This window comes from Catharus ustulatus, chromosome 5, assembly GCF_009819885.2.
Source record: "Catharus ustulatus isolate bCatUst1 chromosome 5, bCatUst1.pri.v2, whole genome shotgun sequence".
NCBI classification, from domain to species: Eukaryota; Metazoa; Chordata; class Aves; order Passeriformes; family Turdidae; genus Catharus; species Catharus ustulatus.
In genome coordinates, this window is record NC_046225.1 from 49,109,476 (window position 1) to 49,125,245 (window position 15,770).

The window sequence follows — 15,770 nt, forward strand, 5'->3', positions numbered from 1 at the left end:
CACTTGGAGAAAAACTTCCTGTGGTTTGAAATATCGCCCCTACCACCCATGATACTCCTTCTACAGCTGAAAAGGAGAGCATGGCCAAGTGACTGCAGTGTCATGTAGTGACATGAAAATTGTCAAAAACTTGAGAAGTGGTCGGAAGTAAGAGCAGATTGAAGCTAACCCTAGATAATGATTGGAGATATAGATATCTTAGGAATATTACTTAAATTGGTAAGTACATTCACTGAAGCTTCAGGGCATGCAGAGAGACAAGATGAATTCTCACAGAGTTCATTGGATTAGCATTTGCTGTCAAAAGAGTTGAATTTGATCTTTTTTTTCAGAAGTGTGTGTGTGTTTGTGAAGTTGCTGGTCTGTGAAAACAGTTTGTTCTCGTCAGAGAATGATTCTACAGAGAAGCTTTGTGTCTTTTAAACTTAGAACATGGTTTTAAAGCATGTTTAAAAATATGATTGGATTATCAGCATAAAGTGGGCAGAATGGCAGCTTGCTGTGTAGGGTGCAAGTATTCAGCTTTGTATTTCCCAGTGTATCAAGGCTCAGTGGATTAGACATGGGCTTTATAGAATGCTTACAAACAGACAAACCCTCCTACATTTCATATAATGCTAAATTCTGAAGTTAAATGTGTAGTCTTTGCTAATATAGATTTGAATTTTAAGGAAGTGTTTGTTGTCTTTGCTAGACACCAATTATTGGGAATAAATATGGTGATCAACACAGCGCAGCTGGTAGAAATGGGAAGCCGAAAGTCATTGCTGTGACCCGGAGCACTTCTTCAACTTCCTCAGGCTCCAATTCAAATGCACTGGTTCCTGTCAGCTGGAAGAGACCACAGCCATCCCAGGTAATTGTGTCTCAAACACTTTATACATATATTAGAGACAGTGTTTGTAAATGTATTAAGAAAAAATGTATTGAAGTGTTATTTGAAGTCTGTATTATGTCTTAGCAAAACAGTAAATTTATATGGCATAAACTAAAAGCTGATACTGGTGAAAAGTAAAAAAAATTAAGATTCTTTTTGAGGATGTCATTATGCAATATGATTAATTGAAAATACGATGTTGTATATTTTTACTTGGACCTCCACCAGCTACTGTGCTATGTGATTTTCTTTGGTATATTTTTCAGAGAAGGACTAGGGAGAAGTTAATGAATGTGCTTTCTCTGTGTGGTCCAGATTCTGGTCTTCCCAAGAATCCTTCAGTAAGTTGTGATGGTGGTTTGTTTTGGTTTTTGAACTCAATTAGCAGAATGCTATTGCATTTTTAGGTGTTGATGAAGTTACGAACAGTGGATTTAGATAAACTAGTTTTGGTTCAGCAGTTCACAAATCCAATTGAAGGATGAAAAAGAAGAATCAGAAGTAATGGATTACTGTTACTCCTCAAGGACTCCAGTGGGCATGGTTGTCTTGGCCAGAAAAGAGAATTGAACTAGGTCTCCCTTGTTCTGACTAAATCTCTGTCTAGTCTATTACAGATGCTTTTGAGAGAACGGGTAGAAAAAATATTGAAAATATTTTCCTGTATTGAAAATATCATAGAATCCACTGAAAATAACTAGTGGATCATATACTTTGAAACATGGTTATGTATAGGAACAATAGTCTTAACTGTTGAGTAAAAATAGGTTGATGGTTTTACTTCTGTGTAAAGAGCCCCACTTGCATGCTATGCTTGATGGTGGTGATGACATTGGCAGCTTTTAAATTAAAGTGGACAGCCTACCTTTGTTATTATCTAGAACTTATTTTTTTATTGTAGCATAGAAGTTCTTATCTGGGGAAAATATTGGTGGGAGAAGGATCTTAAATCTAGTGGAAGAAGCTGAAATAAATAAAAATAGGTGCCTGAAAGCTGAAACTGAAGAGATTAAAAAAGTGTATGGAAATAAACAGAGTATTGTTAATTTGTGAAGGTTGTGAAGGCTGCAGTCGCCCAGTATTGGATCCCTTTTAAAGTGTACAGTCCTTCCACAGAAGTATGTAGGTGAAAACTATGTGGTGTGTGTGTCATGTGGTTATTATGATGGATTTTTTTGTTCTTAAATTTGACTGATATTGTGGTTATGAAAATGAAGTTTGGGTGATGTATTTTCTCTCTATGTATACCTTTGTAACTTGTAGTTACATTAAGGGGAGAATGATACCACTAATTTAAAGATGTAGTTTAAAATGCAACTAGGCTTGAAGCAAAGTGTTATCAATACAGAGGTAGTCATGCTGACTGCCACTAATTCCATTAAATGGCAGGAAGCAGGATAGCTGACTTTTGGAGTTACAGAAATTGGAAATTCTTACTTCTTTTTTTACCTATATCTGCAGGTTGTATTTTCTTCTAATGAAGACTTGGAAGTTGGAGATCAACAAACTAGTCTAATTTCAGCAACAGAAGAAGTGATTCAAGAGGAGGAAGTGGCTGTAGAAGACAATACCAGTGAACAACAGTTTGGAGTTTTTAAAGACTTTGACTTTTTAGATGTTGAATTGGAAGATGCGGAGGTGAGACCCTGGGGTTTCTTCTGTGTGTTTCCATTTGAGAGCATTTTAAAAATAAGTTTGTGTTGGTGTAATTCTAAGGAATTGGCAGCCCTACTGGCTAATCCAGTTCAGAAGAATTTATGACATGATGGAGCTTAGATAGGGAAACCTGGGCCAAAAGCTTTGCAGGGTTCAGTTGTTGCAAATTGTTGGCTGGTCTTGAGGGGAACAATTGAGGTTTTTTTGGAGGGATTTACGTGACTTTTTCTGAAAGTGAAGTGATATGACAGTGTAAGCCAATGTCAGCATGGACACCTGGATATCATGCAGAAGAAAACTTAATTATGGAACAGTGTGTTAAGAAAATGGCATAATCATTGTTTCTGATAAGTTTCTGGATTTTGAGAACTTGCTGAAAGGCTTTCAAAGTAACAAATTGTGTGATACACTGTCATTATATATGATTGACCTACTCTCTATAATTGCTTGCTTTGACTTTTACATTATATGTGGTATATTGCAGTTCTTATATTTCCTCTACTTCTCCTTCTTTTAAAAAGAGAGATGGGAATTAAAACAAAATTAAGTATTGAAGAATAGTAAAGATTCTGTTAACAACTGTTACTTGTTTCAGATAATAAAAGGCTTCAGACTAGAATTTGCTGAAGCTTAAAAGTACGACTGTAAAAGGACTGGGAAGGAAAAAGTTTAAAGCTTTGTAGTTTCTTGCAATGGTTTTGTTACAGTCCATGCAAAATATTGAATTAGTAATGGAGATCCCTGCTTGTCATGAGTCCACAAGAATGTCTAAGAATACTGAGAATATCTACCTATAAACCACTGATTGTTCTTCTCTTGATTTATCTAGACCTCTTTACAGGGTTTTCCTTCCTAATTCTTTAGTTTTATCTCACTTTCCTCCTGCTTCCTGTGTATGGCTTCACTTCAACCAGTATTTGCACCTTCTAGGAAAAGTACAGGCTCATCATGGTCTATTGCATAGATGTAACCACATACTATTCAGACACCATTTCCTGTATTGAATACAAGTAGTCAAGCAGTTCAGAATTGAGGCTCAGTAGTATTAACACATTATTTTAACACTAGACAGGACTTCGCAGATAGGATTGCAAAAGTTGAAAACTTTGCCAAATGAAGTTAAAGGTTAACTTCATTTTCTGTGCTATTTTAATAGCAGATCATAATTAAGAAAAGACCACAGATAATACAGATTTAGGGTGTCACATATAAATCGTGCACTTGGTGTAAAAGCTCTGGCCTATTTTTTCACCAAAAAGTATAGAATGTTCTTTATTGCTAATAATTAAATGCCAACAGCATGAACTGGGGCTTTTGCATTAACATCTGAATAATATCCAGATTAAAATTAAGTGCTTCAGCCCACAGTAGTAGTACTTTGTTGTACTTGAAATTATTTTGCTTTGCCATAACTTTTCATCCTCTTTTGAGGGAAAAAAATGACTAAGAGAGAAAGAGATTACAAAATATTTAGTTTGCATATTTATTGAGTCATAAATGACTTCTTAAATCACCACAAGAGATACTCTGTTAAGGCAGTTTTGGAGCCGTGTTTGGGGCTAGATGTGGTGTTATAGTAACCGGTGAAGTGAACTTCACCATGTTTTCAATGTTGCTTAGCTGAATTGTTCAAGGTTGATGAAGTGTTTGAAAAAATCAAAGATCATTATTGTACTCTTGAATTTAGATAACAGTGTTTTTAAGATGTGGATACCACTTAGTATGATGGATATTTGAAACTCAAATATCTCAACTTGAAAATGCACAAAGAGAATGGATCCAGCTATTGGTATTCAGGGTGCACTTAATAAAACTGACACAAAGTAGCTGGTAAAACAGTTAGTGACAACATTATCTTTTCTACACCCTGTATATAATTATTGTTGATAGCGTTTTGTCAGTTGGATGTGGTCAGTATAGATCCATGTGTGTTAGTTAAAGAACTTCATCAATGTTTGTTGGAACAGTTGCTTTACATGTTACGCTAGAGAAAATGTATCATGAGCATGCTGATTTTAGTGTTTTGTCGTCAGTTTGTTTTTTTGGTGTTTTTTTTTTTTTATTTCATTAGAAAGAGACATTATTTTATATACTAGCTTTTTGACTAAAGCTTTTTTCCAGAGCTTGAATCAGTCTTTTACTGTTGGCAAATCCTATGTAATAAAACATTTTTCCCTGGTTCTAGAGTATCTTTAAGTGTTTGTCCTCGTTCTTTCTAATTATATGTGTTTTCCTTTTTGCTAACCAGGAGCTGCAGGTAAGTTGCAGCCTGGTGCCCTGGCTTGTTCATCTGTTGTTGTCTGTGATGTGTTTGTACTTTCTAGTCAGATTATAAAATCAATACTGATATAGTTCTAGATTACATATTGAGTTACTTTCCAAGAAGGTATTCAAAAGATTTCTACTTCCTTTGCCATATATTTTATTTACAAGGATTTAACAAGGTACTTAAAATTTTAATAAAACTAAAGGGCTGATTGAAACTCTGTTCATGACGCATTCAGTACTTGTGTTATCACTGTCTCATTTGTGTATTAACTTAATTATGTATGAAACTCATACATACCGTATGTGTGCAAACTTTTATTACAGGGTGAAAGCATGGACAACTTCAACTGGGGCGTTCGCAGGCGCTCTCTTGACAGTATTGACAAAGGAGACACACCGTCCCTTCAGGAGTGTCAGTACTCTGGTAGCACACCCAGCTTGAATTTGACCAACCAGGAGGATACTGATGAGTCTTCAGAAGAAGAAGCAGCACTGACTGCAAGTCAGATCCTGTCTCGTTCACAGATGGTAGGTTATTTTTCTGAGAACTTAAGCTTTCCCCAGCAGATTTAATGGATAAGTGTGGCTCACTTTCAGCCTAAGTGACATAGTAAGGAACTAAGTTAATGTGGCTAAGCTCCTTTTTCATAACAACATTAATGAAAGAAAAAAGTTACTTTACCACATTGGTACATAATTTATAATTGATACTTTTCAATTTATAATTTTAGTACTATATTGATGTTTTTCGTGTCTTTACACTGACTGTATTTTTTTAAAATATAAGCACAAAATTGCATCTATTATATACGAAGTTTGTGTCTTTGTGGATTTCTAGATCAAAAAAACACCCCAAATACTAACTAAGATCAAGAGTATTAAATGGTCATATGGGGGTCTAAGTTGTGTTTAAGCACAGAAATTGCCAATTTAATTATGGATTTTGAAGCCTGTATACATATAACTTAAGAAAATCAAGAATGCTGACCACTCAGAAGTCTCTCTCTGCATTACATAAATGAAATTAAGAAAGAGTTGTCTTGATGGGGAAGCTGCTTGATGCATATGTTGCTTTTTGGACTTTAGGCAAAGCTTAAATTAATGTTGCTCCCAACAAAATGCTCTGCTTTTCATTGGTTTCAGTCTAACAAAAAGAACTCAAACAAGAAAAAAAATATTTTTCCTTAAAGGAAAAACTTCTTTTTAAAGTTAAATGTTGCAGAAATGCATATGATGCTTATAATAGTTCTAGTGTAAAGCTGTGAAATTCATGGTATGTGAATAAATTCAAATATCTCATAATACTGAAATGGTCTATTTCAAAACTAATGTGTTCTTTACCTGCAGTTTTTGTTTTCTTTGAAGAATTTAATTTATTTCTTTTCTGTCTTAGTTAATCAGTGATTCTGCCATAGATGAAACAGTGTCAGATCATGCTGGTTTATCACTTCAGTCTCAAGATTCCACTAGCAGTGTGGGAACAGAAGAGGTGCTTCAAATCAGAACTGAGACCCCAAGTTTGGAGGCTTCTTCTCTAGATAACTCTAGCAACCAGCTGCCTGAGGTGGGGAGAAATGGGGGCTGGTGCATGGCTGATTTGGGCTCCTTCTAGTTTTAGTAGCAACTTTGTCTTTCTTTTCAACTGAATTTTCATCTGTTACACTGATTAGTTGATTTGCTTTTAATATTTCTAACCTGTTGGCATATTCTTACAAAATGTTCCCTCAGCATGAAGACTACTTGGATGGACTGAGGGAACTTACCACAGGTTAAAAATATTCTTGAAGGGCTGATCATGATCATTTCATGGTGCAGAATGAAACAGGCTAATATTCAAAATGCTTTTACTTGATATGGTTGAAATCCTTCTTGAGCAACATTTTCTTTCAAATACTTTTTTTATTTCCCTCCCCCTGTCCCTGACCCCCCTTTTTGTTTTTTGCTTTCTTTGGGTTGTGATTGGTGCTATATGGGAATAAAACCTCAGGCCAGCTGTGTTAGCAGTTGGTTCCATTAAATAATCCTTTAGAAAGGACTACAGATACTAGTGGTATACTTTTTTGGAAAGGCCCATGTGGACTGAGACAGATTTCAAGCTAATGACCGCCTGCAAATCTGTGAGTACTCCAGTTTATTATGTTTTCAAATGTTTGAATAATCTAAAATTTAAAAAGACATCCCTAGTTTAAAACAAACTCTCATCTGCTACAATTTTTCTCCAAGTGGCTTGGTTTAGGTGGACTTTTTATCTCTTCATTTAAAATTTGTTATTTGTGCTACTGGCAATCTTATTTTTATCGGCGTCATGTTAGCTAATCCCATCTATAACTATACGTGCAGTTTTATTGAGTATTCCAGAAAATTAAGCCCTTCCTATGTGTATTTGACTAACCAGTGAGTGAACTGTTGTCACTTAAGAATGAGTCTTCAGGAAACCTGGTTTAAACAATCTGCTGACTAGTTCAAGTGACTGGGCTAGGTCAAGTTTCTAAAGGCTCTAATTTACTTGTTTGCTGCTAGAAAAATTACTCTAACAGGCACACCAAAGGCATAGCTAATATTTCATGAAGAAAACTGTAAGAACAGAAGAATATAATGAAGGGAGAGAGCTGATTTCCTGTGATAAAATCCTACCCTTTTAAAGGTGTATAATATTGTGACGCTCATAAAAAGCTTTCCCCCACTTTTTTTAATATTTTCCCATTATGATTATCTGTGCACTTTTTTTTAAGTGTTTGATTACACTGCTGTTGATATATTGTCCCAGCTGTTGCAGAACAGCTGTATTTAGATTGTCAAACAAATTGTTATCACTTCTTGTGCTTATCTATAGCACAGATTTTTGATCCAATAGAATTTTGTTTGAGGAAGAACACTTAATCTGATTGAACTTTTTGTGCACAAAAATATATTATGTTTAGATTTCAGAAGCAAGAAATCTATAAGATGGAATTTTATAGAATGAAATTCCACAATAAAACTTCTGTCTTCTCCATTGTTGGCATGTGGTACATCCTTAGCTGTAACTAATTTTTACATTTTCATAGTTCTTTCTGAGACTGCCCTTAGAATTCATTGTTCTTTTGCAGCTACCTTTATAAAATCACTATATTGCTATAATACAAGTGAAAATATTCACACAAAAAGGCACCATTGTAATTTTAAAATCTTGAAAATATTTAAATTGGGCTGTAAAATAATTCCATGACTAGGCAGCATTCAGAACAAATTGCTGTATGTATAGAAAAAAAATACTGCAAGTGCATACAAATGCATTCACTAGATATAATGTGTTCCAGGTTTATTTTGTACTTGTTAGAATATGAGACTTGGACAGATACATAGGTTTCTTCAAGCACAATTCTAACTCTCGAAGCTGTTACTCTACAAGACTTGGCTATCTGGTTTGATTTTGTTGTTCAAAAAGAGAACTGGCTTTATGCCTTTTACTAGAATGAGTTTGAAAATGTGCACACTATTGACACATCTTGAAATATTTATGAAGCCATAAATATTGTGATATTATTTTGTTCTGAATACTTATACTGTACAACTTGTAGCATTGGGCAGTTGCTTTTTCCTGTGCTCCTGTACTTTATATATAAGACTCTTTCAGCACAAGCATTTCATTATATGCTAACTGCCAGTTATCAAAATACTTTTAATATAAATAAGTATATATCAAAGTTTATCTAAGACAATATGGGAAAAATTGAAGCCATATTCACAAACAGCAGTGTGCTGGTTTTGAATTCCTTGTTTGTCTCATAGGGATGCTGTATTTAAATTGATAGCTTACTTAAATGTATTTGGCTGATTCCCAGAAAATGTAAAAAAGATATTTCACATTCCAGTTAAGAATTTACTGTCTATCTGAGAATAATTTTGTTCAAAAATAAGTTTTACAAGCTTATGTATATGAAAGTTACTGACTAAAATTATTCTCTATTTTACTCCCTTGCACTGTAGATTTGTGAGGGAGTAGTTTACTAGAAATAATTTTCCTAAGGTTCTGTGGCATTGATAATTATATAACTATATAAATCACCTTTTTAAGATACTTAAGTAATATTCATACTGGTAGTAATGTCCAATGACATGCTGAAAACTAAATCGGGAGTCATGGCACTATAAAGCCTTAAACTTGTCAGTAAATTTATTAACTAATAATAAGCATATTTTCAAAAAGTGTATCTCTCATATGTTCATTTACCAGTCATGATCTGTGCAATTCTGTATCCTATATTAACATCTATAACAGAAATAGACCATTGGTTCAATCCAAATTATTTTGTTGAGGTTTTGTAAAAGTGTCCTGTGTTCCCATGTGCCTCAGCTGCTCAGTAGGACAAAATGACTCTTTTGTGAAAAGAAATTCCAGATTTTACATTAACAAAAGAGGCATAAGAAGTGAAGTCACTAACTGTGTCAAATGGCAGCAGTGTCACATTGAGGAGTACCATAGTCAAAGTGAGATTTGGTAAGGATCACTGTGAAAGAAAGTTACATGGTTTTGTTTAAAGCTGAATTGTCTTTTGTATTATGTGTACAGTTATTTGATCTGTTTCAACTGATGAAAACCATGAAATGATGTGTATGCTTAGAGGCTGTCCAAAAGTTCCTTTGGAAGTTTTGGATATGCCCAGTAGAGGAAAACTGGCACACTAAGAATGAAAATATATGATAATTTCTGCCTTTAGGAAATAGCAAGTGTTATTTTTATTCCACAGAGGAATCCATTATAAAGGTTTCAAATTAATTCATCATAAATTAACTGAATCTTAATTCATCTGTTCAACATAGTTATGTTAATGAATATAATAATGCTAATGGAGGAAGGGAGAAAGGTTCATTCTAGTATTACCTACCTCAGTTTAATTACCCTCTCTCTGTAACTGCCTGTTAATGAAAGCCTACATTTAGAGATTCAGGGTAAAACAATTAAAGATGTCCATATTAGCAGTAATGGCAAAATAATAAAAACAGTGGAGTGTCCCTTTCCCACTACTTATCTATTACACTGTTGCTAAGTAGTTATGCTTTAGAAATTTGTCAAAATGGAGAGTGGAAAGAACAAGAAATATTCTAGTACTTGCTCTAGACTCCAAAAGCAAGCATGAGGCTTACCTAGAAAAGTAAAATATGAAGTCTTGGATTTGTTTGATCTCACTAAAGTTGAGGCTGTTTGCATATTTTTCTATCAGTATTCTCTAACAGATTTAATTAAATGTATTTGAGAAATTGTATTTGCTCTAAGTAAGTCACTTTCTAGGAAATTAATGTTTACCAGATGTTTATAAACATTGCAAATAGGCTGCCTGTCTTTGGCCAAGTAAAACTCTGTGAATGAGTCAAAGACCTGAATAGTTAAAGTAAATATTTTAAGTAATCTTTTATAACTGTTACTTTACCATAATAAAAACTGATAAGAATACATAGGCCTGGACAGTAAAACTAATAAATGGATGTGTGATTCACAGGAAGGGAGTTCAGCAGTAAGGGATGAACAGGTTAGCACTGCTAGTGAAGACACTGGGTCGTACCTACTGCATGAGCAGCAAGACTGTCTGGTATGTCACGAATCTATGGAGTTGGAAGAGACCCCAGAAATGGTAGAGGCAGTAGCTCCTGAAAGCTATTCTGAATCTGTCTGTGAAGAGGATGTCACTCTTGCTTTGAAAGAGCTGGATGAGAGATGTGAAGAAGAAGAAGCTGACTTCTCTGGTTTGTCTAGGTAAGATTAATACTGGTTATAAGTAACAGAAATTACATGTTATCAGTGCATTATCAAACAGGCTTTTCTATAGTATGGAGATTTCCCTTAATCCCATAATACACAATTATAAAACAATGGTTTGCATATCTGAAATAATGGTTAATCAGTTTTGCATGTTGTAGCAACTAAACTCAATACTTTTTTCACCAGTTGTTTCTGGTACAGGGAAAACAGTTGTGCAGGAAAATATGAGAATTCTTGAATAAAAGAAATTAGCACTTTTCTTCACCATCAGTAGGAAAGAGATGTGAAAAATCAGCTGCAAACAGTAAACCAGAGTAAAGCTCTTTAACTGCTATAACGTAGCAGCACCCAAAGACATGAAAAGACCAGGGGGAAAGTTGGGGGTCTTTTTAATCAAAGCTCCTGTAGAAATTAGGTCAGTTTGTCTTTGGATTTGTTCAAGGGTTATTTTCATTATTAGGGTTCATAAGTCTCCTGTATATTTCTAAGATATTTTAAAGTAAAATTACTTTTTTTGTTTTAATATGGAGAACAAAAATAACTATTGAGAGGAGAAGTTAAAGTTCATCCTAGCTGGTTGAGTTGTCTTTAAAGTGAAACTCTAAGTCCCCTGGAAGTAACAGTCTAAGAAGGAAGAAAAAGGAACAAGAAAACCCAAACAAACAAATAAAACCCACAAACCAAAACAAAATCCAAATTGTTCATAGTCTTGTTCATATTTAAAATTTGTTCAGAAGTTTAGATTGAATAATAGAGAGACTTGGTGTATATATAGACTTGACATCTATTCTTTCAGAAAGATCTAAGGAGGCTTTTTCAGAAAAGAACACAACAGGAGATATAAAAAGTTGGTTGAGAAGGTTTTACTGGGAGACACAGAGAAACTTGACCCTTGTGATCCCATACATGACCTACTGAACTAGGACTTGTGAAAATTCAAGGCTGGTGCTACTTGAGAGCAGTTTAGTTCCGAATTTGCAACTGAGCAATCCCTCAAGATTTTATTTTATTTACACTAAGCAAGCAAATGAAAAATCCCATAGCTCTAGTCTAAAGAGTGACAGGTGATTGGGTTGGTATGCTAGTTAGGAAATATTTGAAAATCTTTTTTTGAGCTTTACTTGCAGATGATAATGAAAAGGGATTTTTCTTAGCTTTTGAGCTTTGTGCTGCTAAAATGAAGGTATCTAAAACCGGCACCCATGCTTCTTGTTTAAGACGTGTTTAAGTCTTGTTTAAGATGTACTTAGTGCTGCTGTGGATGAGGCAGTTGTTATAGAGAAAAACTGTATGTGATTTAAAAGATTATTTTAATAAATTATCTGTATACTTGGAATCCTTCTACACATATTTGTGCTGCCTACATACAGTTATACAAGAAGAAATGTCAAAATGTATCACCCCTTGTAATACAGAATATTTTGAATTAATCATTATTTTAATGATTGGAAGTAAGTAGCTTTGATTAATTTATAGTTTGGTATTTTTATTGGATGTTTGGTGCCTAATGGTAAGTATGACAGCAGATGGCTTTGTGAACAAAGGCCTGTTAAACTGATTGCCTGTAAAAATGAAAGTGTTTCGATCTATCTCCATTTGCTTATGTTACTTAAGACAGTTATGAAGCACTATTACCTTGCTAAATGAGCTCTTGTGCTTCCCTTAAGGAAGGCTAAAACTTGGTACAGATATTGGATCTGTTCAGATCAATAAATTTTGAAGAATGGGATATTACTTGGGGGCAAGAAAAAAATGCCTGTTTCTAAGTGGTGTACATTTATGTAGTGCTGTATATACCTATATATAACCTCCAGATAGCTCTTTGTGTGTAGTTCTGTGTAGAACTGACATGAAGTAGTAAATTTTGGAGAGTATAAGCAATTTTTATTACATCGCAATAGCAAAAGTTTTTGATTGTTTACTCTTTTCTTGGCTCATAATTATCTTAGTTAATCTGTTATTTATTTTACAAAATGCTATTTTAAATCCAAAATTCCTGTTTTTTTCCTTCTTGCCAAAATGAAGGTGTTTTTTTCCTAGAGGGTTTGCTGAGGAGGTAATTTCTGTTATTTATTATTCGTAGCCAAGATGAAGAAGAACAGGATAGTTTCCCAGAAGTGCAGACTTCCCCTCCTCCTTCTCCATTTCTTTCTGCCATATTGGCAGCTTTCCAGCCAGTGTCTTATGATGATGAAGAGCAAGCCTGGCGCTGCCACGTCAATCAAATGCTGTCAGATACAGATGGATCTTGTGCTGTCTATACATTTCATGTCTTCTCAAGGTTGTTTCAGGTCAGTGAATTCTCTGTGTATACTTGCTCATCTGAAATCCTTTCCTCCTACTTCTAAAACTGTTCTTCCCCTTGAAGCTGCAAAAGCCACAAGATGATGGCAGCAAGAAGCTTTAGAAAGCAAAACAAAAGCAGGCCAGACAAACACATTGCTGAAGTAATGTTACACTCTCATACTCTTATTTTTCCATTGGCTATCTGCTGTATTCATTGCCTAGGAGTGAACCTGCTCAGAAAACAAGCAAAAATTGAGAAAAGTTAAAAAAAAATCAGTTCAGTGTTTCTTGCAAGCTCTTGCTCCAGGTTGTGTCCCTTCTTTTATTTTCTGAACGTCACCCAGGTTCTGTGATGATTACAGAATTAATGTCTTTCTCCTGTTTTTTTTTTTTTTTTGTGGGAGTCATTATTATGGGATTCGCAGCATGACAAACACTAATGAATTTGTCTTGCATCTGTCTTGTGAGAAAAAGGTTTCTTTTTGCAGTGAAGTAATTAAACACCAGGGCATCCACTGGAGCTGGATGTTTCAAATGCCTCTCTTTAACTATATTTACCTCATAGATCTGCTGTCCAACACAAAATGCCTATGGTTTAATTTTTCTGGTTTCCTCCTCCCTATATGTAGGGCATTGGTTTTTTACATTTTAAAAGTAATGATTTTTTGCAAATTCCTATGGGGTAGAATAAATATAATTAATTCATTTTATGTATAGGCAATGTGCCAAATGAGATCAGAGAACATTCACGACAAGACCTTATGGTTCCAGTCCTTTCTTGTATCTCTGATATTAATTTTGCTTGCTGTTTGGCATATCACAATAAATTTCTCAGTGAAAGTCTATATTTTATCCCATGTGTATGGGTAGTAACTTAAATGTGAAGAATTCATACTCTGCCTTTCCCATGGAATAATTTGTTTGCAAATCTAAACACATTTTCCATTTTATGGTGAGCTATGTTGCACTGTGGCCATGAAATTTCTGTTACAGGTTGTAGATTTTTGTCTTTTTGCTTTATCTAGACATCAAGGATTTGGTTTGTCCCTATTATACCAAAGCTTACTGCAGTTGGTTTTCACACATTCATTCATTTCCTGAAAGTGGTAAAATGAGAGCTCATACTCACTTGTGCTCATTAATGAGGGAGTTAGGAAGAACAGCTTCCTCCTAACAGCTGAAAAGTTGGATACTCTGCACAATGTGTTCAAACATGGGCAAAAAATGTTCCTGAGGAGTTGTTACTGGGCACAGAGAAGGGTTAAAATGATCAAATAATACCTGGGAGGCCTTGTTTGACTGGACTTTTCTTTTTGCCTTCTGGCTCCTTCTTCCTGTGGGTAACTTTGCAGCTGTCTGTATAATCTTTATATAGTTTTATTCTACATGTAACCACCAGGATTAATGAAATTGTGCATAACAGAGTGCAGTGTTACATTAGGCTAAGCTGACAGTCTGCACAATCAAACATAATAAACTTGGCACTGATTTTTGAAGAAGGTAGAAACCCTGCAGGTGGCAGTTTTGGACACAGATTGTGCTACGCAGGTTGCATACTGACTCATAAAAGTCTCTAAATTTCTGCAACACAAACACTTGAAAATAAATTGAACTATCTGTACCTGTGTAAAGGCAAATAGTCATCTACCTATACTGAGGCTAGAGGCCTAGATAGGAAAGGAGTAATTGTCTTTATGGATACTGGCTAGTTTTATTGTTTTATTGCATTTTCCAGAGCTAATTTTACATAACTATTCGGAGAAAATTATATATATTAGTTTGTCATTTAAGAAAAAAAAATCATGTGATGGAAACTTGTTGGGATGGAAATTTGCACTAAAATTTTTACCTAAAAAGCCAGAAGAGCAGTAAAACTAACATAAATGTTTTTCTGATTTGACTTCTAGACAATTCAAAGAAAGTTTGTATCTATAACAAATGATTCAGTCAGCTTTCTTGGTGAAAGTCTACAGCGCATTGGAACAAAGTTTAAAAGTTCTCTGGAAGTGATGATGTTGTGTTCAGAATGTCCAACAGTCTTTGTGGATGCAGAAACGGTAAGAATCTCTAACTTGCACATTGGAATATCTGTCTGCTTAAACATTTCATGTAACATGTAAAAGGGTGTTTTAATATGTGGAAAAAAAAGAAACTCTTTGAAATCAGTAGGGAACTAAAAAGTGGCCACTATGTATTATAAACACTGGAAACCATCAGTGAGAAAGGCATTTTCTCAAAAAATAGACTCCAGCTATAACAGTGAACAGCAAGGAAACTTATTGATAGTAGAAACTACTTTAATTCCCTTACTGCTCTTTACCTTCCCTGCTTGTTCATGTTTATTCTATGTTCTCTGCACAGGTAAGAAAAAGGAAGACTACTTAGCTAGCAGCCACTTTGCCTTTTTATATTACAGTAATTTCACGAATACAAGCCGCAGCAATTTGACAAAAATTTTGGTGGAAACCTGGAAGTGCGGCTAATACTCAGGGGCAGCTAATATGTGAATAATTTTCTGACATTTACAACCCCAGACGTGCTAGCCAGGGCACCGAGCCAAGCACCTGCCAGTAAAAGCCGGCATTTCGCGATTGTTACAAAGTGTTACTCTGTTGCCCTGTCTCCCTGCAGGCAGCACCGGGGGTGGGGAGAGAGGCAGGAGAGCTCTCTTTCCTCCTCTGCTGCAGCCCGGGGGAGAGACGGGGGGACCCCGCGCCACCATTGCCGCGGCTCGGGGAGGAGGGGGGGGCTCTGCCCCTGCCCTCCGCCGCTGTGGCAGGCGCAGGGGGTGCTCCGTGCCCGGCCGGCGCCGCAGCGTGAGCGGGGCGTGCTCTCTGTGCCCGGCTGGCGCCGCGGCGGGAGCGGGGCCGGGGCGAGCGAACCCAGAGGCAGCGGCCAGCCCTGAGCGGCACCACCGAGCTGGGCCACCTGGCCCCATCAGCA

General features: G+C 35.7%; 1 protein-coding gene across 13 annotated transcripts in view; it reads left to right on the forward strand.

The window, feature by feature from the left end:
- The window catches only part of FRYL (FRY like transcription coactivator), a 176,098-nt gene that overhangs the window by 144,739 nt on the left and 15,589 nt on the right, over positions 1 to 15,770 (forward strand). For 9 of the 13 annotated variants that reach the window (XM_033061431.2, XM_033061430.2, XM_033061432.2 and 6 more), the window contains 9 exons: positions 695 to 856; positions 1,144 to 1,218; positions 2,339 to 2,515; positions 4,782 to 4,790; positions 5,126 to 5,329; positions 6,195 to 6,365; positions 10,282 to 10,535; positions 12,625 to 12,832; positions 14,735 to 14,884. In XM_033061431.2, coding sequence (XP_032917322.1) covers positions 695 to 856; positions 1,144 to 1,218; positions 2,339 to 2,515; positions 4,782 to 4,790; positions 5,126 to 5,329; positions 6,195 to 6,365; positions 10,282 to 10,535; positions 12,625 to 12,832; positions 14,735 to 14,884 — 1,410 coding nt within the window. The remainder of the gene's footprint in view (positions 1 to 694; positions 857 to 1,143; positions 1,219 to 2,338; positions 2,516 to 4,781; positions 4,791 to 5,125; positions 5,330 to 6,194; positions 6,366 to 10,281; positions 10,536 to 12,624; positions 12,833 to 14,734; positions 14,885 to 15,770) is intronic. The other 4 variants (XM_033061424.2, XM_033061428.2, XM_033061429.2 and 1 more) reach the window with 1 other exon arrangement.